Genomic DNA, 25,030 nt, shown 5'->3' on the forward strand with positions numbered 1-25,030 from the left:
GTACCTATTCAATTTGGGGGAAAAAGTGGCAGAATCATTTTATGGGCATCATTTTCCGTATGTACCTACTTGGCTAACATTATTTTGTACTCACTGCAAAATTTAATTTGATGTGTAGATGCGCAAGTAACATGTTTGATCAATTTTTTCGCCATTTCGAGCCTTTTTTGTTGACAAAAAGATCGTATGTGCAAGTGCAATATTTTTGTGTAGGTAAGTACATATTTTAAAACTTAATTTCTTCAACTTGTAAACAGTGTAGGTGCAAAGGTATTTTTAGGTGTCATTTGACAAAATTTCAGAACTGTAAGTGCAGTGCACATTTTAAACCTCTTTTTAAAATTCCGAACAAAAATTTTAAAATACTTACCTACAGAAAAATTTCAAGAATTTTTTGAAAGAATTTTGCCCTTGCGAGTGGTTTTTTTGTTAGCATAGTTATTAACACCATTTTTATGAAAATTTTCAAACAAAATGAGAAGGGTGGAGATTTGGGTGCTTCTCATTCTCAATTTTGGTCTTTGGACAGACTTTGAAAAAAAAACTGTTAGTATTGTGTTGTATATTATGTGTTTAATTTTTTGAGCGCTGAGTTCGAATGTCAACTTGCACATTTTTTGGATCCCAGCCTCCCTCTGTGCCCTCAATCTCTTTACCAACATATATTTTCTGGAAGTTTTGCTGCATAACCATGGTACAATATTTGGTAGAAAAACCAACCATTTACTACAAAAAGTCGACTAAAAGTTGGTTAACTGTCGATCATGTAACAGCGTTCTTTTTTTTTTTTTACAGATTTTATCTTTTATAAAAATTTTTCTGGACATTTCCCTTGGTACATTCTCAAAACACGTGCGAGAAACATGTTTATGGTCACGAGAGTTGAATTGTCGAAAAATTTGTAACAAAGTCGTGAGGTTACCCGGTGATCTTGTCATGCAACTGAACCAACTTTTCTCTAGAAGGCGAGTAGTGTCCTGATAAAAAATTTCGGGTATATTAGAGAAAAGAATGAATTCCGAAAGAACTCGTAAAAGAAAACAAAATGACTTTTCAAAAATTTCCACCTCCCCGAATTTCACCATAAAAATTTACGAGAGTCCAGAAAAAGAAAAATTACTTTAGAACTCTTTTATCCCCCCCCCCATTTTCCCATCATAATAAAATTAAACTTTGGACGGAGATGGTTATGTTTCTTCTTGCTAATTCTCTCTCGCCATCTGATTGGCTCATGATTGCTTCTAAAGTAGAGAGGAAAACATTGATCATCAAGGAGGAAAATAATGTAGGAAGAAATATCAATGATATAATATTCCTCAATAATCCCTACCATACAATTTGAAGTGAATATTTTCTATGGTGGCTACTGTGGGTATTCGATTACAGAATCATCTTGGGAAATTTTCGGCACCCAAATAGCGTACTTTACCCATATTAGGAAGTGATTTCGATGTTTAAAAATGTCAACCCAACTGTGATCTTTCAATACAAGTCTGTGGTCATGCTGAGAGCTGGCTACATTTATGGATCTGTTTACATTAAGGAATTTGCACAAGATCTCAAACAATGACCCTTTCTGAATTGCATACCGCATATAACATGAGCATAAGTTACATACGTATATGTACCTATTATAGGAAGTACGCAAAACATATACCTACCTAAGTGATTTAAATTTCCAGTATTACAAAATCTCCACCATCTTACTCATGTATCGAGTGATTAGATGCTCATTGATCGAATCACGCCGATCATATATCCTAACTTAACTCTTAAGCACTTCAACACTTACGCAAGCATCGGCGGGTATTTTCCTAGCCAGTATCCCGCTAACGCCTATGAAAATAATATAATCAGAGATATCATAGTACCGGCTAATCGCCTAATACACACATTGTTTTTCATAGAAGCCGAGATTACAATCGTCGCCGTTACATAATGGTTAATTTTTGCGTATATTAACGATGCTCTTTCTGTAGGTACGTGTAAGTTTTATGCAACAGGATCTAAAACTGTAACAATGATCGCTTTGAGCGTTTCGTTCTAACTGCACCGCAAAATCACGCAGATTTGCGGTTGCATCGGATCCGTGGGCTGGGCTTGTTTATTACCACCTCATTTTCTTGTATATTCTTAGAAAACCAGGTCACGGATTTATGGATTCATAAATAATTCAGAGGATCCACACGCTTATGATAGAAAATGTCCAAATTGCGCGTCTAATGCGCCAGGTGCCAGTGACCGACACCTTTGTGCAATTAGAAGCAGGGAGTAATAATCGTTAGAGTGCACCTGTGTGACGTACGACGTACTTATTCTCTATATGAACTGATGTTGTAGTCGTGATTACCTGTCTTGTAGTGTACATACCTCTACCTACATTGTTTTATGATCGTTACCGAAGCACGTTAAATCATCGATTCACTAACGAGAATTAAAATCGATTAATTTAGTTCCTCCTAAATGGACGAGAGCGGGTCTGGAATGAAAATCATTGCCAATTTACATCTTTTTCGACTCTAATAACCTACTTAGTCGGACGAAAATTACTTATGCGATCAGCCGGTGACGACATTGCAGTTACACCATAACAATTCATCACGTAGATATGGATTTATTATGGTGATTTGATGGCTTACGCCTGTTGTTATACGAGTTTAATGATTTATGCTGCGACTGCGAGTATATGCGATTATCAATCGTAATGGTACACATGTTGCAAGCTCGAGATGGATTTAGATGAAACTATTTTCTGCTGATGATTGGATATGTTTTTATGATTTTGGGTTATTATTCGGTTGAGGTGTTTGGTTTTGATTTTTGAAAAAAATACCCCCCCCCCCCCCCCGAAAATGAGTATTTTGAGTAAAAAATTAGTTTGTGAAATTCATGATGAGTTGAATAATACTTTTACAAAATTTTCAAATCTTGATGCCGATATGTTTATTATGCCTATAATTGTAGTTTCTATTTCCTTCAATATTTTTCATTCTTATAATATCAAAAATTCCAGGAAGCAGTAGTATTTTTCAAACAAAGGTGTATGTTTTCAATTTTTTCAAATGTGTCTTACATTGTTTTTTGCAACTTTTTAAGATAAATTTCCAACTAGGTACTTAATTTTGTTTAAAATAATGAAAAAAAATTGATCCAGGACCATGTGGCTTTAATTATTGAATTATTTTAGTCTTTATTTCCATTTTTAGGCAGTTTTTTTTTAATAGGTACCTATGTACAATGTACATACCTTAAAACTGTTGTGGTTTTTCCAATGAATTTTACTACACGATTTTTTCTAAAACTCGATTTTAAAATGTGAAAAATTTGGTGAGAATTTGTTCAACAGATCTTGTGAAAATTTCATTCTGATTCTGTAGGGTTTTCCTCTTTTTTTGGATCATTTTTGGAACGTGATTTTTCAGGTACCTGTTAAACGCCAAATGTGAGCTTAGTAAAATGTCCTTCACATCTTTGAATTTTGATCAAACATTTTTCAATCTCTTGACTTCTTCAAAAGATCCATCGGACTCGGAGTAAAGGGGAGGGAGGTGAGCTCATGTTGAAAAAATTTCGAAAGGTTTGTTATGTTTTCGGGGGTAGAAACAGGGAAATTAGATTCTCTCCCGGCTTAAACCTTTCAACCTCCGACACTCTCAATTTCAATTCTAATGATACCGAAGTTTTAACATCTTTTATGTGATTTTTTTTCAACTTACTGGATGAGAAATCTTGTGACTTTTTAGTTTTTCAAGACCTCCTTGTTTTCTCCCTGTGAGTTTGGGTCAAATCGACATTCGAATATCTTATTTGACAGATCGACGTCATTTCACCCCTAAAAATTGACAAGATGACCAAGAAGTAAATCTACATCTATTTTGAAGTATTTTTTGTAAATTATGTTTTTTATGACTGTGCTTACGAGAGAACTTCTCGAGGTGTCTGTCTTTGATTTGGACAGAATCGCGATTTTTGAGAAGAGCGTAATCTGAAACCTGCATAACTAAAATTTTAGCCCTCCAATTGATTTTTAGATTTTTGGCGATTTTTAAAAAATCAAAAATCAACCATTTTTTTGTGATTTTTGATTTTTTTTCAACAGAAACGTTTATTCAGTAATGATGTTCTGAAACCAATATCAACTTCCTCGAGCCAAATTTCACCATTTCAGACTACTCTGGAGACTCCAGTGCAATTTTCAATTTTTTCCAGAATTTTTGAATATCTCTACAAGGCGTGGAAATCAATTTGGACAGCTAAAAATCGAGCTGTGAATTATTCTCGACCTGTGTAACGAGCTTATCTAAATTTGATCTGATTTCCATGTGAATCCCCCCCCCCTCAAAAGTGTTTTTTGACCCGCAATTTTTGATTTTTTTTCTTTTTAAAAATATACTGGTCAAAAAAACAGCCCAAGGATGAGCCAAAACTCAATTTTAACTGCCTAAATTAATTTTCGTGCTTTCTAAGGAAATCAAGTTTGCTTTGGATGTTTCAAAATAGTGTTTTAATGTTTCGAGAGAGTTGATATTTGTCAGAGTTTCAGGACTAATTTCCATACTTTATACAAAATTTAAAAAAAATCAATGCATAAATCACCAAAAATGGTCAATTTTGAATTTTTGAAAATCTTCCCAAAAATCTGAAAATCGATCTGGGCAGTTAAAATTTTGGTGGTGGGGGTATCAGGAGGAGTAAAACATAAAGATGAATTGGAAAAATGATTCTGGAAGAGGGAGAGGAGAGGGCGTGTATTCAACTGTCTGACAGGGGAGTGTTGTTCATCTTATCTTATAAACGATTAGAAAAACAATGAAGCAAATCGAAGAAAATGTATCCAAATTTTGAGAGTGCATTGGGAAAGGAGAGAAGGTTGACAAAAAGGGGATAGAATCTCACAAACGTAGTGTTATAATGTTCTGTTCGTAGGGAGAGGAGAGGATGGATAAGTGCAATTTAAGAGCTAAAGGTGGGAAAACTTTATTCAATAAAGATTATGAAAAGGTTGTAAATTTTTTGTCATGCAACTGATGCAAGAGTACTACATACATGAAAAGGGTACGGAATTTGAAATCACTGTTGATGATGAAAAATTCATAATTTTCCCTGTAAAATTTGAGGTATTTTTAATGATTTTTTCCTGCATTTGAGCTAAGAAAGATTTTCAAGGGATAAGGATAAAAAAAGCCATGGACTTCTAAAAACAATCCAGAAAAAGTAATGATAAAAGATGCACCAACTTTGCAATTTCTATCATAATTATTATAGGTACCTCTATAGTTAGTCATTTAGAAAACGGATGCAGTTGTTGGTGAACTGTCCCGGTACATTTCGTGAACCTGAGGTACCATACCTACCTACACTGGCAGTATGGGCGAAAACTTTGGTTTTTTTGAAATGTGAAATAAGTGCACCCTGTTCTTTTGAACAAGTTTCAAGAGTTTTTCGCTTGAAATGGAGTCCTCAACTATGGAGAGGGTGACCCCCTACTTTGATTTCTTGAAAAAAATGTTTCTAAATGTCTAAAAATAATAAAACTGTAAATAAATTTTTGAATTTCAGGAAAAAAAATCAAGTTCTGAGTAATCACGTGCTTGTAAGTTGTGCCCTTTTTCTTTAGACAATCTGACTCCACATCAAATTTTTACACTTCGAGTTTAAAAGTCAAGTAGGTAACCTGTGTTTATGTTTTTAATTTCAATTTTGGGCTCTTGAGAAGGGATCAAGGTAGACATGCATCATCTTGCAAATCCCTCCTTCGAAAATATTTTAGTTCAAATGAAAATTCATAGTTTTCGAAAAAAATTAGTCTTTGATGCATTTTCACACTTCTTGTCTTCATTGAGAAAAAATTTTTCCAAAAAATCGAACGGTCATTTCCTGGTATAAAATAAATTTCCAGAAGACTTCAGCATTGTACTGAAGAACTGCATCCTTATCAGTTATCACTCATCGAAATAAAAAAATTAAAAATTGAAAGAAAAAAAAATCTACATCAATCTTACCTGTAAAATTGACTTTTTCATTCGATAAATAAGATCCGAAGATGATTGAAAATCCTATAATTTAATATCACTTTTACACCGGGTTCCGTTACGCGATCATTATACAATTACTACTATTAAACGATGATGGCGGTAAAGTTGTTTGCATGCACAGACACGCAACGCACATATCATAAGGGCACACGTCGAGCGCAGAATTCACGTTATCAGTTAAATGAGAGATGTAATTCGCCACTCCACATTTCGAACACCTCCAGTTTACTCCACTTGGTTTTGTACCATCTTAATCTTCGACAACCTTTAGAGTACAATGAAATATCCTCCCCCTTTTTCTCTTCCAAGGTACGAGTATATGTTTGTGTACCTCTCCATTCTCATAAACGATCGCGTATATAAGTTGTTTGGAAACTAGTATGGTCCCCCCTTCTCCCCCCGCCCATTTTTTTGCCCTCTCGAGAGACTCGAATTGGTAATTGTTCTTGTTGACTTTTGGCTAAGAGGAGGTACTCTCACTCTTATCTATGGTTGGTGCAAAAAAGCGCAAATTTTTTACGATGTGCCAAATGTACTATTAAGCTAGAAGCGTATGGATGAGGAAAAAAAATTAATTACAGAGTGAAAGTCATCAGGTAATCACTTCCTAAATCGTTTAACGTTATAAAAATTTGAATTAATTTTGAGGATATGCCTCGTGTTTCCAGAAGATGTGAAAAATGACTCACAGTTATCCTAGAATCTTATAAGGTTATACTTATGACGTTATATGAAGAGGTCCTGAAGGATCTGATTGACCAAAAAACCTCGAGCACCTACAAAATAAACACATAATACACATGTCAAATATTTTCTTTCGTGTATAGTGAAAGTATGTTGTATTCTGAAAGCGCCATCACACATATGTACGTTCATCGACGATGGTTAAATTCACCGGACTCTGACGACCTTCACGAAAAGGACAACACAATAATATTCTGTATCTGTACCTAGCGAAAGTGAATCGTTCCATCTTCGTCTTATACCTACATACACACACGTAGCAATATTATGATATTAGTCGTGTGTAAACCGAACGAAAAAAAGAACTACCTTACGTAAAAAATTTATAATTCTTATATAATATTTTTTTAATTCAATGAATCCGGTAAAAATTCTCTCATGTTGCGAAAATTATTATCACTATGGTCGGAATTTTTTATAAACAAACTATAATGCGACATAAAAGTTACATATAATTCGACTATTTTTTAAGTATGTTAATGTGTCATTAATCGGGTTACTCGACGTTGAATTCGGATTGAGAACCTAAATTGATTATTTTTTGTTTCTGTGCCTGGGTGGGTTTCCTGGTTGAGGTTTGATTCTTGAGAAAAATGGACTCTTGAGTCAGAATCTGGTCTTTTAAAACGATTCATCGAAGTATACCTCTACCTACAAGGATGTCTGGTGGTATCTGAAGTTTAAAGTGCATGTTGTGCCATCAACTGTGTAGGCCTAAAATTAAACGTAATTGGAGCATCGTGATTAGAAGGGGAAAGGGGTATTCGAATGTTATTTTGAGTGCGAAGTCGTCTATATGTATGCTTCATTGAGAAGTTTGCCTGTTTTCCCAAGAAATTGATTAGGTACTTAAAAAATTCCATAATTTTTTTTTTGTAAGTAGGTAAGTGGGTATTAAAATTACTGAACGAGTCACTTATACGAATCGATTCGTTCGCGAATGATTCACAAAAAATAATTCAATCCATTCGTGAATGATTCAACAAAAATTGAGCAAATGAATCGATTCGCTCGCGAATGATTCATCAAAAATTGAGTAAATGAATCGATTTATTCGCGAACCAGTCACTTGTACAAATCAATTCGTTCGCGAACGAATCACTTGTACGAATAAATTCATTCGCGAATGATTCACAAAAAATGATTCAATTCGTTCGCGAATGATTCACAAAAATAATTCAATCCGTTCGTGAATGATTCACCAAAAATTGAGCAAATGAATCGATTCGTTCGCGAACGAATCACTTGTACGAATAAATTCATTCGCGAATGATTCACAAAAAATGATTCAATTCGTTCTCGAATGATTCACAAAAATAATTCAATCCGTTCGTGAATGATTCACCAAAAATCGAGCAAATGAATCGATTCGTTCGCAAATGAGTCACTAATACAAATCGATTCGCTCGCGAATGAATCATCAATACGAATCAATTCGTTCGCGAATGATTCATCAAAAATTGAGTAAATGAATCGATTTATTCGCAAACGAGCCACTTATACGAATCGATTCGTTCAGGAACGAGTCACTTGTACGAATCGATTCGTTCGCGAACGAGTCAATTATACGAATCAATTCGTTCGCGAATGATTCACAAAAAATAATTCAATCCGTTCGTGAATGATTCGCCAAAAAGTGAGCAAATGAATCGACTCATTCGCAAATGAGTCACTAATACGAATCGATTCGCTCGCGAATGAATCACCAATACAAATCAATTCGTTCGCGAATGATTTAGTAACTATTGATCAACTCGTTCGCGAATGATTCACTTACAAATCAATCGAATGATTCACCAAGATATCAATCAATTTATTTACTTAATCGCCACTTGTTCGTAAATTGCTGTACAAATGTTTCAAAAAAAGTGAATCAATTCGTTCGTAAAAAATTTTTATTTAAAGAAAAGAAATGCGTGAGTATTTTTTTTAGCTGTTTTTGAGGTTTTTTAGTCCTGTTCTTCGTGTTTTATTTTTTTACGAAGAATTTTGAACCCATTTTTTTGAACTCTTACATTTTGTGTTTTTCTTAGAGAAATGCACCTTTCTACACCTTTCTGCAATTTTCTTTTTTTACGCTCATTTTTTTGTGTTTATAGTTTTTTCTCCTTGTGTTTTTTCTAGTACTTCTGTTGTAGGTACCTATTTGGAATGTTTTGTTTTTTTTTTCAATTGAGGGTTTGAAAAAGGATAATAATATATCAAAAAATGTGCCTACTTACTACTTAGGGCTAGAATCAGCAGAAAAAATGCAAGTTGTTTTTTTTTCTGAAAACATGAAAATAAATGTGAGTCAGTATATGTAGGCTACATGTAGGCATGCTATGATTCCAGAATAATTTTTTGAAGGGTAAAAAATCATAATTGTTCACTATAATTTAGTGTGGAGGGAAGGAGGAAAAGCTTCAGCAAAATGTAAATCTGTGTACTTAAAACACTCGAATTTACCTTGAGCTCATATTTTTAAAATTAAAGATATTTTATGTACCCATTCTAAAATGCAGTCTTCATATCCCCTCTTCCCTTGAGAAACATCCTCAGCACTTGGTCTCTTTCTCCACCTCAATTTCTGCCGGAAACTTTTCTATGTCAATGTTTCATTATAGCATCAGATCAGGGCACATGTCATGGGAATTGTAGAAATTAATGTGTATTATGTTTAGGTAGTTCCAAACTAGGCATCTTGCTACATAAACTACTACACGAATTTCATTACCTCAGCAAGGTCGTAAATTCACTCATTTAGTAACATCCCTCGTTATGTCGAATTACCTCTTCAAACGACGACAAAATTAAACACATTTTATAATGTCAATTCTAAAACCATAAACTCTTCTAGTGTCAAAGGTGCCTCGTTACAAAAAAAAAAAAAGTTTGTAGGTCTACACACGAACATTGATATTACGAAAACATCTTAACACCTGAGATAATACCCGAGAGAGAAAAAAAGAAGACCAAAGATTGATCGCGTTGCCGTTCTCCTTGATGAATTTTTCGAACAAATACTCATATTCTGAATTAATTGACAGGTTTTTAATTATGCTGGAATGGCACGACTCACGAGGCGAGTGAACCTGATTCCAAGATGTATTCACTTACGTTGAAGATTACATTGAAAAATTTACATATATCAACATAGAGAAAATGAAAACCACTTCGTATACAGTTATTAAAATTTATTTTAAAAAAGGAGAAAAAAGAAAGAAAAGAAAAAAGAAAATATTACAACCCTAGGATTTAAAATAAAGACAAAAAAAAAAGTAAATAAATATCTAAGCTAACACAAATTTGTAAGAGTGATACAAATGATGCGTTACAAAATTTGTACTTCCTTTTCCTAAATTAGTACATCACTCACTATCATGGAGGCTTAACATTGTTAGAAACTTGGTTAATATTATCGTGAAACAAGAGAGAGAGTAAAGCGAAAGAGAAGAAAAATCACACTTAGATATTATGTATTTCGGATAAATGAGATCAAAGACTAAACAACGCAGATTGATAGCTGCAAAAAAGGAACATAATAAATTGCCAGAGAAAATCTTCCCTATTTTCCGGTTCCTTTTGTCCGTTTCTGTAATTTTTTGGCCAGGTTTCAAGATGAAAACAAAATACATGTAAAGCTTTAAAAGCTATAATAATCTAGGGTTTATAGACGAAGATGATAGGCTATGTCACATACAAATTCACAACAAGAATGTGTAGGTATGAGTATATACCTCTATCTACCTATCTTCAAGAATAAATGCAATTTTTTGGTTTAATAATACTACTCGTATGTAACAGTTTAACTGTCATGGAATTATATGGAATGGCCCTGAGCCAAAAGTTGATCCTTTTTAGTTTTTATGAAAATAGATCATGAAGTGAATATAAAATAATGATATTTGATTTGTTTTCATTTCAGGAAAGCTACAGATTTCTTCGTTATTTGATGAAAAATGTTCGTGGTCAATCTCAAGGATCAAAAGCACTAAAATATGTTCAACCAAAGATGAATTTTTAAAGTGAGTTGATTTTGTATGTAATTTTTATGTTAATGTTCAACACAATCATACAAATTATTGAAAGGGAGAAAATGAAAAAAATTTGAGAAGACGGGACCGATTGAATTTTGAAGATCACCCATCTCCCCCTCACTCTCCGCAAAAAAAGAAGTATCGCTTCCAAAATTCCTAAATTAACAGTTAAAACTGAATTTTAAGCAAGAAATTTCAGAATTTGAGACCTTTAGTTTTTTCGAGGGGTCTCAAATGATTAAAACGAAAATGGTTCAGTTTTTAAAAAATATTCTTACTGATCCCAGAATTCTTAAGATAAAATTTGGAACTGAATTTTATTCATTTATTTTCTTCAGAAGAGCATTACTTAAGTAAATTTGTCAAAAATCACATCATTTTATTTGTGTGTGTGTGTTTTTTTTAAAAGAGATTTTGAATAATTAAAGCAGAAAATATTAAAATTTTTTCAGTCTGAGTGCGACACCCCTTTCCTCTTAAAAAAAGTCTGAGCCTAAAGTCTCAAAAATCAGAATTGAAACTGAAAAAAAGAAAGGGCTTTGTTTGTCAAAAATCAAACCTTTTAGTGTTTTTATAAAATATTTTTTAAAAAACGAGAAAAAAACTGAAAAAAAAATGTGCTCTTGAAAAACTTTTATTAAGTGATTTTCATTACTTTTCCTAAATTGCGATTGAAAAAAAAATAGTGTTTCGATGGATCATATTAATAAAAAAAACAAACAATCTGCCATCTTGGGGAAGGGAGGATATTCAAAAGATTAAAAAAATTTGTTCAAAAATACATTTGTTGAAAATCATAGCTTCTTGTTTTCTTAGAGGGTTTTTAAATTGAGGGGTTCGTTCAAAAAATCCTCCGTGTCAAAAAAAACAAATTTTACAAACGATTGAAAGAATATACTCAGATCTCCAATTAAATTTGTTCGTGAAAGTTCGATTTTGTGAATGTAGGTTGTTCACCTAATCATGGCTAACGTTCGAAAAATGAGAGAAAATTCATATTTTGGAATTTTCCCCATGAAAATGTTGATCAAGTGTGGTAGTTTCTTAAACAAATCTTGTGAGGGTGCTGAGTTTTAAAATTTAAAAATTAGGTAACGAAAATATTTTTTTTTTTGAAAGAGCAGTTTCATTATCATTTTTATATTTTCATCGTCGAATTTTCTTTCGATAATTAGTGATAAAAAAATTTGAAAATAATGACGTGAGCAATTTTTTAAACCAGCTTTTTAATTAATACAATGAAAACAGTTGACCTATCCAGCTCAAATCTGTGGCATCGTTTCAATTCGTAAATTTTGATTTTCATGGGAATTCCTCAAAGGTTCCAAATAGTGAAAAACGTAGCACAGTTTCAAATCAAAAAAAACTTGGCTAAAATAATTTCGATGATTAATTTTCATATGCATTTAAAATGAAATTGCAGTTTGGTATGCGGAGGGGGGGGAGGGGTTAGGATCTCAGATTGGAATTTTGGACTACTATTCAGTAATTATATCAAAGTCGGATCAATTTTCATTGGCTCAAGAACATTTCCCGAAATGAATAAATCAAAACACAAAATACACGCAATAAAATTAATACAGTTAAAAATTAAAAAATACGAAAGTTGTCTTGCTACACATATTAAAATCGAATGTAAATCAATCTCGGCGGTCATACGTATAAATAATTATTACTAAAACCAGGCAAGATTACAAACGAGAGTAGGAGAAAAAATCCATAAAGGAAAGAGGATCAAAAATTTCCACTATTTAACAAATTTTCATCTCAAACGCCTCATCACTGGATCAATATCTACTGAGTGATAATCCATCCCATAAAAATGACTGCTTTCAATTTCCCTTGTGGATTCTTTCTCAACATTCCTCTCATCATACAGACCACGTCAATTTAATTAGATTAAAAAAATCAAAACGTTAAAATAGTTAATTATTACATTGCTTAAATCCAGTCTTAAAATGTAATGGTAATAAAAAATTGCTTACGCAGCAGTTAATTTGAAAAAAAAGCGCAGGCAAATGGAGCGTTAAAGTAAGTTATTCAATAGAATGGAAAATTTCACAAGTATAAAAAAGTAAAAAAAAAATATGCATTTTTTAGTATACATAGTCGAGTGGAATTACACGAACTGGAATTATTTCGAATACTGCATAAGTAAAAAGCTACACCTATTAAACAGGAACACAGACCTGATATGTTACATAATCCTTATTATTATAGAATACTGTCACGGTATTGCGGAGAAAAAAATACATCGATCGGTATACTTGAGTTGAGAAAAAGGAGGTTTTTAAAAAAAAATTACACATCATCATGAATTTTGGAACCTCCTTCTTGGTGTGGCGTTGTTACCAAAATATGTCCTTATAAATTTCGTATACTTTGAAAAATGTTCACGCAATTCTCTCTCTATTACAATCGAAGACTAGAAACTGCGAGTCGATTATAAATAAAATAATATTGTGATGTTCACGAAAGCGTAAAAATCGTTTTTTTTTTAAATAATAAAATATTGAAAATTAAAGTATACTTTGGTGTGCAACTGCTATTTTGTCCAAATATCCGCTGATATTGTACGTATATATCTGGCCTGTACAAACTGTCTGTATATATATGCCCCGGTAAATTACTCCACTTCCAATGCCGTGCGTTAAATGTCATGATTTAGAACACAAAATGGTAACAGGCAATGATTCTATTTACAAGAATGCATATATAATTCTTTCTCGCATGTTTTGCATTTCACATAACAACACCATACGAATTTACAGTGGCATTTTTCCTTTATTTTCACAACCTGCGAAATATTCGATATTTTTGAGTTATTTTTATAGCAAAATTATTATAAGTATGTATAGAGAGAATGAGGTTTGAACTTTGAGGTGGATTATAAAATGTTCTATTTTATATGTATATGTACCTGAGTTTCATATCCGCGACCGCAACATAGCACGTCGCAAGAATCCGGCCCATCGGAGGATTTATTACAGAATCTACCCTTCGTTCCGAGGATACCTTTTTTTGGATTGTGCTTACAGAAATTTGGTGATTTATTCACGTGTACTAGATCGCTTTTTTTGATTTCTTTTTTTATCCTGACTTTATTACGTTTGCTGCGAGATTTTCTGGAAAGGCGTAACTGGAATGCAAAAAAAAATTATTGATCAGATAAATTTCCAAGTAAGGTGGGTAGTTCGGTACAGTACATTGAACTCTCTAGTTATATTTACTAAATTATTTACATACGTAGTAGGTAGTTTTCAGTCTATTAGTGGGCCTTAATTTTGAAATTTTAAACCAAATTTTCGAGGAAAATTCATTTTTAAAATTGAGGGTATCAAAGTTCAATTCGGAATTTCTCTTTTTTGAAGGCAAAGGCAAAGGTATATTATCCGAATGTATTTGGAATTCTGTTAGTAAGGTGGAAAAAATGTCAGTGTTGGCATATCTTAGAAACGGAATTTCCCATTCTGGAACTCGTAATTTCCCATTTTTTCCCTTTTTTGAAATTCCTGTTTTTCCCCACGTTTTTTTGAAAAATTTTTTATATCCTCTTAGAATGAATGATGAAACAAAACTTTTCAATTTTCAAATATTAAAAAAAAAAAATTATCAAACAAACAAAACTAAAATCTAAAGCCAAAAGTTCCTTCCATCCCTGGGAAAATATGGTTAAGAAACACAAAACAAAGGATCTAAAAAATGAAAATGTGAGGAAAACGTGAAATTGAAACTTTTTTTTGAATGGATTTTCATATTTTCAAAATTTTTCCTGTATTTTGCATTTTTTCCCTTTTTCCACACACTTCCATTTTTCACCTCGAAATCTTCCACGATATGGGGAATTTCCCACGGTATCCTAACACTGAAAAGTGTAGAACTCATCTATGTGCTAGGATAAAAATCGTATTTTTTATTGGCATCGGAAGTGTTGGAAAATGTCCTTTTTCTATTCAAGAACTCGAAAACTCTCGATTTTTTCCAGTTTTCGGGTGCCTTTTATCTTCTTATTTTTTCAAAGAATCAGTTCTTTATTTTTCCAATAATTCTTTAGTGAGATCGAACTGTCCCTACTCGGTCTCCTAGTTCGTGTATTATGACCTTGAATTTTCATAAAACCCCCTGGCCCTTCCCTCTCCTCGTTCTTTGAGAATCATTCTTTTTAATGAGAGAATAATTTGATTTTTGTCAGATTCGGCCAATGATTTCCTGCTCAATGAAAAAAAAAATCATTAAAAATTGATTGAATTTTTAACAGAAAATTTTTAATTTAAAAAAAATGTTTGAAGTTGAATATTGAAAAATATGGACTGAATCTGATTGATTTGGAGTTTTAAACTATAGAAAAATTCTCAGCTTGAATGAAAATTGAGCTAAATATCAAAAAAAAAAAACTTTCGGAACAAAAATCATAAAATTAAAAAATTTTGTTGATTTGATGTTTTTCTAAGTTCAATTTTTCAAAATGAACTTATAGAATTCCAATGTCAGTGTTCATATTTTCCTTCAATTACTCTCATTCATCTTTGAAAAATTTTAAAATCGCTTTCAAATTTTAAAAAGATGTAAATTATTTCTCTATTTTCTTACAGTTTTTTTGACGGTTTTTTATTTGTAAGATTCAGGAATAAAAATTTGCGAGAATTTGTCTGAATTGAAATTTGAATTTGTCAGCATTAGCAACAGTAACTACTTGAATCCCTTTTCTTTGTAAAACAACAAATTTTGAAAAAATGTAGGATCATTTTCCCACAACTAGAAACTGATTTTTTGCATCGAATGAAAGCAGAGTATCTAGAATTTTTCCAGAGCCATGGAAACATCTTTGGATCGAAATTTTCAAGTGAAGGGAAGGAAACAAATTCTGCCACACCATCCTCCTATTTTTTTTATTATTTATTTGTTTCCTGGAGGGAGGGGGTCAAAAATTTCAAAAATAAATTTTTTCTAAAAATCTGTAGTTTAGAACAGTTTTGGAATTTTTTCATCTTACGTAATTTTGGACATTTATAACTTTTTGTGAATATTTATGATTTTTACAAATTAAGGGGTGTAGGAAAAAAACAAAAAGATCAAGATTCTCTCAATAATATTCCTCTCTTTTGTTTTGCTGAGGTTTTGACTAAAAATGTGATTGCATTATTTTTCAAAATTTTTCTTCTTTTTTTGGCCAGAAATCAGGCCAAACAAGACTGAGCTGCATTTATTAAAATATTCAAAATATTCCCTAAGAGAAAAAATTGAAAAACAATTACGAAATTGTTTTTAAAAAACTGAATTCTAAAACTCCTATATAATCTTGATTTTTTTTTCAAGTTTTGAAATGTCCAAAAAAATCTATGAAAATTTGGTAAGTATACTTACGTATTTTATAAAAATTTCGCAGTTTATATTAAAATGAGTGTTGTGTTATTCTTGAGTAGTTATGATGGCAAATTTTTCTAAAATAGCACGTCAATTACAGATGGAAACAAAGTTTTCGACTACTTGTAAAACAATGTTTACCTTGTCCTTTTCGATAGTACATATATATTTCAAAAATTCATAACTGAACGTCTAGTCAAGTGTTCCAGACAGGATCGAAATAATAAAATTTTGTTTTTGGGATTTTGAAGTCGATATTAGTTGGAGCACTGATGTTTACATTTTGTTCTCAGTAATCGCCGGTAATCGAATACTTCCAGTATTTTCCTTGTAATATATATTAAGTAGGCTACATATTCCACACTAATTGCATTCCAAATTAGTTTCTCTGATTTGTCTGTTAAGGGGGGAGGGGGAGAGCAGGAAAAAGGGTATTCATGTTCTTTAATTTTTCTCTAGACTTTTGCATTAACTAAACATAAGTACGCTTAGTACTCATTTGAACAAAAATTATCACGCATCTCTCAAATAATTAAATGATGACTTGTTTAATTGAAATAAAAAGGAATTTGGAATAATTCTTGTTGAAAATATGTCAATAAGATGATGAATTGAGAGTAACAAAAGTATTTACAAAGGGACTCTATTCAAGAGCCCGCACTTTTTGGAATAATATGATTGTGCTCACTTTTATTCTGCCCTTCTACAACTTGAAACAATTAACAATAATAATCTTACGAAGTTATGAAGTGCTTGAGAAATTTTAGAAGGACTGTTTAAACATTTAACTTTAGTTTTCATCCAAATCAGTTATTTCTTTTTTGTCAACCCCGAAGAAATTTTTTCACTCTTAAAAAAGACCGTACACATTTGCATAACATGGTTTTTGCGAGCAAAGTGATCCAGTTCACGCGAAATCTACTCGTATAAAAGGTCTTCTACTCGTAAGTGGGTAAATCGTACATAGACATACCATAACGGCATCGTTATATTTCTCCTTTATAACATCCCCTATGTCATTAAACGGCGGTATGGTTCTCCAGCAAGTTTTCAATTCACACGATCCTGATACGCCATGGCACCGACAATGCATGCGCATTAACGATTGCACGATCTGCCCAAAAAAAAAAAAGCAGAAAGCAGAAAGGATACAAATACAGCGTGAAGTCAAAATGTTGCTAATTAGGTACATTAATGGGGGTATCCCGGGTATACTACCTCGCGTCCCGCTTCATTGTTATGCAAATTCATTTGGATTCTGTGCTTCGATTTGTTATCGTGTTTTTTATGCGGATGCAGCTGTTCTGGCGAATCGATAAATTTTCTAGCGAATTCGATTCCGTAATCGATGTTGTCGCTGAAAACGAAGTACAATTTTATAGCTTACATATTCTACCGATACGAGTGTAACGAGTTGAAGAGGTTAATTATTGCGGTTTACCTACCTGCATCCACCCCATTTCCATCCTTCGGGAGTGTTTCTGCCTTGAGAAGTTGTATCACAATTACATTCAGCTAAGTCTCCGGCACTGCAACCTTGAGTCACTGCGTGGACCACTCCGGCGCTGGTCACTGCGTAAATAAATGCTGTCTCTTTACTCCCTAGGGGGAAAAAAAACAATTTTTTATTGTTTATTCGATAAATTATTCTAAATTGTACGTAATGCTTTTATAGGCGAATATAATCGTGGGAAGTTTGATTTTTCTCATTTTGTACATCATTCTTTGACTCTTTGTTACGAACAGATTCGAATTATTTTGGGTAGTTGAGCAAAAATGGGCCTGAATTTGATGCACGTGCAAGACATTGATCGGATTCGTCCCTTACGAACCACAGCCACATGACGTGAAAAAATCGCATTCTCTATGCTCAAAATTATCAAAATCTGTATGAAATTATGGTTCTCAGGTACGGGCTGAGTCGGTTAAGGGCCCCTCAAAATTTTATTTTCTCCTCCTTAAGAATCTTTCTCGTATTGTTTTTTCTCGGGTTCGGATACTTGAATACAAGTTGTGCGATTGATTTTTGTTCTTGTCTTTTATTCAATTTCAAAAAAATTAGTCAACCTGGCAGGAACAAAACTAGAGGTTTTTTGGGGGGAAGGGGAAGGGGGAGGGGGAAACAACAATTTGTCGTGAGAAAAAAATACCAATAATTTTGCCGAATAAAATGACGAGTTTTTTAAAGTGAAATAAAAGATGAAATGACAATTTTGTAATTCGCATCAAGGCTTCTAAAAAAATTGTTATTTTCCCTTTTGAATTCATGTGGGGTTCAAAAATGGAATTTTTTGGTTTAGAAAAGAGATAAAAATTGACCCGAGTAAAACTAGGACACAACCGTTTAAAAATTTGTATTATAAGAGGTAAAAAAAACATTATTTTCTAAAAATAATTTTTCCTGTTTAGGTCAAAATTTTAGAATATGAATGACGGGTTTTTAAAGATTTCAATTTTGAAAAATGAAAAGCAAAACAGGCCCAAAAGGAGCAGAGGCGAGACGAAGTCATGTGTCGCGGGGTGAGAGGTCAAAACTGAAATTTTCTCAACTTTTTTGTCAGATTTTTTCAACTTTTCAACCCCCAGACCAGCCCCCTTCCAGTATTTTTCATGCTAATTAGCCAGATGTGCTTTAAACAAATTTTGAAAGGGGGAGTTGGAAACAAAAATGTTGAACAGGTAAATTTTAAATGTTCAAGAACGATGCTTTGATACTTGACAAAAATTTGAATTGTTCTACACCTTATTGCAAGGTTGGTATTGAAATCCAAAACCTAAAATTCGCAATTTTTTTCGTGTTATTTTTCATTTTTTTAGCCTTTTGGCATTTGAAAATCAAATTCAAAAGAGAACATCACATTTTCGATTTTGCCCGAGCGAAAGCCTCAGAAAATTTACAATTTGTGAGGTGTACAAAAAAATCAGTTTCAATTTATAAGAAGTTCCAACAGCAAAATTTTTTACTTTTCGGTATTTTTGAATAAAATTTCGCACATTTTTTCGTTATTTCGCTCTTTTTCGCGCCGATACCAACTACCAACCCTGTAGGACGTAGGTATTATTTGGTCATGTTTCTTGATTTTCTGAAGTTAATTTTTCATTCTTGAAAATTTTTGAAAAGTTTCTCATTAGAATTCGAATCTGTCCGAACGAAGCGAGAGCAAAAGCCTTGAAAAATTGATAATTCGAAAAGTAAAATAACTAATGCAAAAAGTTGATTTACATAAATAGCTTCAACATTGAAAAATTTTAACAATAGTTTTTTGGAAGTTGTAATATTTTCAAAAATAGGAATAAAGGCCCCAGCGAGGCGAGGGTAGAAGATCTCAAAAATTCACAATTATTCTTCATTTTTTTCAGGACATATCTAATTTATTTTGAAAAGAATGAGAAATTATTGTTTTCAAATTTTCAGCGAAAGAAAAATAGAGCATTTTTTGATATTTCAGCAGAAGTTGGGGCTTTCAAGCAGTTTTGATTGGAATGCATTGGAGAGACCTTTTTTGGGGGGAGGGGGAATTTCAAGTAAAACAGCAGTATTTTTGTTGTGAGAAGTCAATTTTTCTACACTCCAACTTTGGTCGGAGGAATTAAAATTCAAGGGTTTTTGGTACTAATTCTTTGATTTTCTCGTACACAATTTCTTCCCAATTTTCCCATTTCCCAATTCATACAATTTTTGGAAAAAATGTCTAACTTTTCTGGAAGGGGGGTGTCGGTGTCTCGACCTCCCATCTCCCCTTCAGTACTTCTCTGGAACGAAGTGCGATCAAAAGCTAGTTTCGAGAAGTAAAAGAACATTGTTTTTTCAGACGAAAAGAGTGTTTTTTTGGTTTAAGCATTTCTTAATATTATTTCAATTTGAAAAAAAAACAGAAGTCCAAGCGAAGCGAGAGCAAAAAATTTCAGAACTTTGTTTAAAAACAATATTTTTTGTGACGAGTTTTGTTTTTTGACCACATAATTTTCGAATTTGAATGCACTTAATTAAAAATTTCGATTTTCAAGTAAAAGAAAGGCGAACTGACCCAAGTGAAGCGAGGGAAAAAGTTTGCAAAAATTCATGTTTAGAGGAAGTGAAAATATTAGGTATATTTTTTTGGTTTAAACATGGCCCCAGGGACCTCTTGGAGTCACGGGGCCTCTGGAGATCGCCAGGTAACATCATAGATCAGTCCGCCCCTGTAAATGGTTCTATTATGTAATTTGATTTGACTGAACTTTGGCATACATATGTATGAGCGCTGTAGGTCTTCATCTTACAATTTCTGCAGAGATTTCTATGGTAGAGGGGAGAGGAGGGGAAGGGCAAAAAATTTGAAAATTTTCATTCTCTTCTGATGAAATTTCGTTAAAAATTCCGTTCGAAGTTTCAACATACCAGATTTTAACACATATCCGAATACATCCTGATCATCTTCATTTGTCGAGCAATTCCATCGTTCGTTTTTGAACTGATACTGACATTCTTGAATACCCTTATGAGCGCCATTGGCGACCGCGTAAATGATACTAGGATGCTTCATGCATACTTCCACTTGTTCAGGAGACAGGCTAGTTAGAGCTCCGCAAATGGCGTTCGCTTTCAAGGCGCCAGGATCCTCTACTGCTGTCCCAGGCTCGCCCTGTTGTTGCTGCAACGGCGGAGGTACACCGACCAGACCCAAATACCTGCCGAAACAATGTAAATGGGTGGGTTTTTATGTAGGCTATAAAAAAAGTACATAATAATAAAAGGTAGATAAATCTGGCTCCGAGAACAGGAGACGTCTATTCGCTATTCAGTCGGTTTGTTACATCAAATGGACGAAAGACGAAATTTAGAAAAAAAATATAAAAAGGTCCTAATTGCGTCGTGTTTCGGTGTACGGTTACTTTCTTACGAGTTTTTACCTCGCTTTCACCCTAAAAACCCTGTGTTTGGGTTTGGTTTTTAGAAGACGGAAGCTTGTATGTGTACAGTATATTACGAGTACTACGAAGTTCTGAGCAGGGACGTGATCTTGAATATTTTAAATTCGAGAAGCTGGGATATTTCTTCGAGATATCGACTGAAAATCGTTTCTCGTGTCCCTTTTCTTCGTGTACAGCAAAGAACAAAATCCACAAATTGGTCTACTTTTTTTTTTATAGGTCTGTATATGTGAGGGATGGGCTAGAGAGAGTTTAGCTTGTTTCTTATTCTATTTCATGCTTGAATGCTCGTCTTCGAGAAACTGTGTTGAATTTTGAGCATTGAAAAATTATAGGAAATGGTGTAACTTTTCACATATTCGATCCTGTTTAACGAAGCAAAATGAAAGGTTCATTTTCCCGAGTAGAATCGTAATTTTCCAGAATTCTTTCTTACTGTCTTTTTTTTTTTTTGGAAAGCATTGGTAGTAAATTTTTCTTTGTTTTTAATGTTGTTTAGTCTATCCAGTCTCTCTTTAGTTCGTCCCTTTACGTATTAAAACAATTATCCCTAGTTTTTGAGGAAGAGCCAATTCGATAGGGGTTTCACTCAACACAGGATTTTTCTTCAAAACCCAACTTCCCAAGTAAAATCTAAAATTTTCATCTTGAAAATGGAGAGAAGCTCATAGGTACTCTCTTATTCACTATGGCTCAGTTCTCGACACTTTTTCAATCACAAAATAATAATTATTGGAATTATTGTAATTGAAATTCCAAAAAGTGCATGGTCATCATTTTATTACAGTAATTTTTTTAATTTTGAACATTTATTTATTATTATTATTATTATCATTTTTTTCATTTTAATATGAAAAAAATATCACGAAAGTTCGATGTAAGACAGTTTTTCTTCTTACAAAGGAACCATTCGACTTATCAGCCTCCGATTTGAATGGAAATTTGATTTTTAAAAAAAACGTGGTCTGAATCCTCCTCCAATAACCAGAATTTCAGCAGCTTAAATCAATTTTTCGATTTTTGGCGAATTTATGAAAAACCAAAATTGATTATTTTGGACTCCCTTGAACCGAATTTCTCAGTTTTTGGTCATTCTGGTGCCTTCAGCGCAATTTTAGGTCTCTCCAGAAGGCACAGAAATTAACTTGGATAGCAAAAAACGGATTTTTAGCGGATTTCTTGGCAGTGCCGTCGACAAGAAAAAAAGTGGGGTAATTTGCCCCAGGCTCGCATTTTCCAGACGGTTGTCATTTTTTTTAAAGAAAGTTTTTTAACTCAATTTTTAGAAGAAAAAGTGCAATCGTCATTTTTGAAAATACAAACTTAATTTTTGAACAGATAATACACACAGTCTTGATTTTCGAAGGGAAAATAAAAACTTTATGGAGCAAAAGCTACAAGTAGGTACATATACTTATTAAATTTTGCTTTGAAAAAAGTCTCATGTTAAAAATTTCTCTACAAAAGAAAAATACCTGTCTCTAAAAATTGTTTGCCCCCGAACAAAATTTTCCTTCACATAAACTTTCGTTTTTGAGGAAAAATTTTTGTGTAAAAAATTTATTTGTTGAAGAAAAAAAAATTCTCCAATAAAGTTTGTTGCGAAAACGAAATTATTAGAGGGGGTGGATTTCGAAGACTTCTTTATCGAGGAAAACTTGTGGAAAAATCCGTTTTATAGACCACTCATTTTCGATTTCAATTTTTGAAAAAAACAACATTACTTTAGAATAGGGAGGGGAGGGGGTGTGCGAAAATTTTTCAGGAGACCCTCATTTTTTGCCCATGGGCCCACACTGGTTCTCGGGCAGCACTATTTTTTCTAGGATTTTCTTCAATTTTTAAAATTTGAAGACCCTTTTAAAAATTTGTAAAAATTAAGTTTTCCCTAATTTGATGCTCAAAATGAACAAAATCGAAAAAGTTCAGTGTCCTTATGTGAAGTGGAGAGGAATAAAAATTTGAAAAAAAATTTAACCAAGGAGAGAGTGGGAAAATATAAAAACTTTCAAAAAGAACATCATTTGAGGGGAGGGGAGATCTGGGAAACACTTGAAAAAGTTCTTCAAAAATCCTGCGTTCTGATTTAGAGATTTGGTTAATCACTCTGAAAATGATTCATTAATCATTATGATGAAATTTGATTGTTCTCGAACTACCTGAACTATTTTTTAATGCCAGGAGAATATTTTAAAAATGCAAATTTGAAGTGAATTTAGATCTAGGGTTGAATCTGAATCTATTTTTAGTACTTATGATTATTTGATAGTTGAAAAATCTGAAAATTTTTTACTAAAATATTGAAGCTATGAGAGAAGTTGAGCCATTGAATTGAAAAAAATTAATTATCAAAATGGGAAAAAATGTAGTGACCTCTTGTACCGAAGTTAAAACAAATTTGAGAAATCCACAAAAATAAACAGAGATTCAATGAAAATCTATTTTCAAAAAAATCGATTCTTTATTAGTACCTACCCATGAAAAGTATAAATCGAATACATGGCTTGAGAAGAACCCCAATTATGTACTTAATATTTTCGAAAAACATATTCACTTTGTAAAATTACTAATTATTGGAGGAAATACGAAATTCTTCAGAAACTTTTTCTTCAGATTTCAGAAAAATTTTCAATTTTGAATATCTATTTCTACGATGATTAAGTATTTGTGATTCAATTTTCAGTCAACTCGAGTTATTATTTCTAATGTATAGGTAATTTCAATCTTCAGAGAACTTACTTTCTATTTCTCGTTACTATCATTCCTTTTATTTTATTATAAATTTTTTCTTTTATTTTGTCTGAAAATTTTGAAAACTATGGGCTCTGCAAAATGCTTTTTATCAACTTTTTCAAATTTCAAGTGCGTATCTCATTTTAAGATCATTTTTGATAAACTAGGATTTCCACTTTCAGCCAATTCGAGCTTTTTGCGCTTATGTAGGGTACTCATCCTCACCAGAGATAAAATTTGAAATTTCTCTCTCTCTTACCTCCCTCTTCAGGCATTTTAATTATCTGCCCTCTTGGCTCTTTTCTATCTTTAGGTGACAGCCTTTTATACCAACTTTTACCCAAAATTGATGTAATTTTGAAATTCTTCGGTACCTTTGAAGATTTATTAGAGCATATAAATACGACAGCGAGCTCATTAGTAATGGATCCCTTTGAACTCCAAGAATATCCGTCTTTTAATAGAAATAAGCTTGTCGGTCTGGCTCACGTTCAAAAGATACTGAAACCTGTCTATCATCTGGGATCTTATCTAAACTACGACACAGGGTATTTAGCAACTATGCTGTTATAAAATCAAACACAAACTTACATCCAATTCGAGTGAACATTTGTAACGCAAATCGATACGAGTGAAATATATACGCAGCCTATAAAAGCTATACTTTTCATGGCATACCGCTTCTTCGTCAACAGACTATTAGAAAACTGATCAACGCTTCGAGTACATAGTTTTTATTCGGTCTACAAAAAAGAAGAAAAAAAACACCGAAGGAGAAACACATGAATAAACATAAAAGTGAATCTTATTAGCGATATAATTCCATCGTTAAACGTATAAATATACGAACCTTTTTGTGGTAATAACGTCAACCATCGAGAGAAAATTACAGAAAAGTAAAAAAAAAGCCAATAAAACGGCTACGGCGTTACATCACGACGACTAAAAAACACGAATTATCAAACGCTGGTTGTCGGTATTTTCATTATGATTTTTTTTCACTTCTTTTCGTACTGTTTGAAAAACGTTATAAAACCATAATACATGCGTATTGTTCGTGAGTTCAACCACCGGAACTTAATTATTACTCGTCCGACTAATAAAATCAAAACAAACAACAACGCTTTTTATTGCGCGTACAAGAAATCACAGCTAAAGTGAATTAGACAGATTAATAGGGTCATAAATACGATCAATTTGCCCTAACCCTAATCTAATTAC

General features: G+C 32.8%; 2 protein-coding genes and 1 long non-coding RNA gene across 3 annotated transcripts in view; 1 reads left to right on the plus strand and 2 right to left on the minus strand.

Moving 5' to 3' along the window:
• LOC135835759 (uncharacterized) overlaps positions 1-6,292 on the minus strand; it is a 37,508-nt gene extending 31,216 nt beyond the window's left edge. Inside the window, exon 1 of the mRNA XM_065350175.1 lies at positions 6,003-6,292. The gene's annotated coding sequence lies outside the window, so the exon portion shown is untranslated. The remainder of the gene's footprint in view (positions 1-6,002) is intronic.
• The window catches only part of LOC135835762 (uncharacterized), a 153,829-nt gene extending 142,914 nt beyond the window's left edge, over positions 1-10,915 (plus strand). Inside the window, exon 6 of the long non-coding RNA XR_010556945.1 lies at positions 10,687-10,915. This is a non-coding gene — a long non-coding RNA (uncharacterized LOC135835762). The remainder of the gene's footprint in view (positions 1-10,686) is intronic.
• Positions 9,941-25,030, minus strand: LOC135835756 (protein Wnt-16-like). Its single transcript, XM_065350171.1, has 8 exons — positions 24,660-25,030; positions 24,401-24,552; positions 20,544-20,833; positions 17,608-17,764; positions 17,381-17,519; positions 17,136-17,276; positions 13,719-13,937; positions 9,941-13,595 (listed from the first exon to the last, which is right to left on the minus strand). The coding sequence occupies exons 2-8, from the start codon at positions 24,478-24,480 to the stop codon at positions 13,494-13,496; spliced, it is 1,128 nt and encodes a 375-aa protein (XP_065206243.1). The 5' UTR covers positions 24,481-24,552; positions 24,660-25,030; the 3' UTR covers positions 9,941-13,493.

Source organism: Planococcus citri, chromosome 2, assembly GCF_950023065.1.
Source record: "Planococcus citri chromosome 2, ihPlaCitr1.1, whole genome shotgun sequence".
In the NCBI taxonomy this organism is placed as follows: domain Eukaryota; kingdom Metazoa; phylum Arthropoda; class Insecta; order Hemiptera; family Pseudococcidae; genus Planococcus; species Planococcus citri.

What these genes read in the sequence shown, in the direction of transcription:
- LOC135835756 (XM_065350171.1), bottom strand. Translation starts at nt 24,480, where the DNA reads ATGAAAAGTATAGCTTTTATAGGCTGCGTATATATTTCACTCGTATCG. An exon ending in TGGAAATGGGGTGGATGCAG is followed by an intron (nt 17,520 to 17,607) that starts GTAGGTAAACCG and finishes CTTCGTTTTCAG; the next exon opens with CGACAACATCGATTACGGAA. An exon ending in AATATAACGATGCCGTTATG is followed by an intron (nt 13,938 to 17,135) that starts GTATGTCTATGT and finishes TTTGCATTCCAG; the next exon opens with TTACGCCTTTCCAGAAAATC.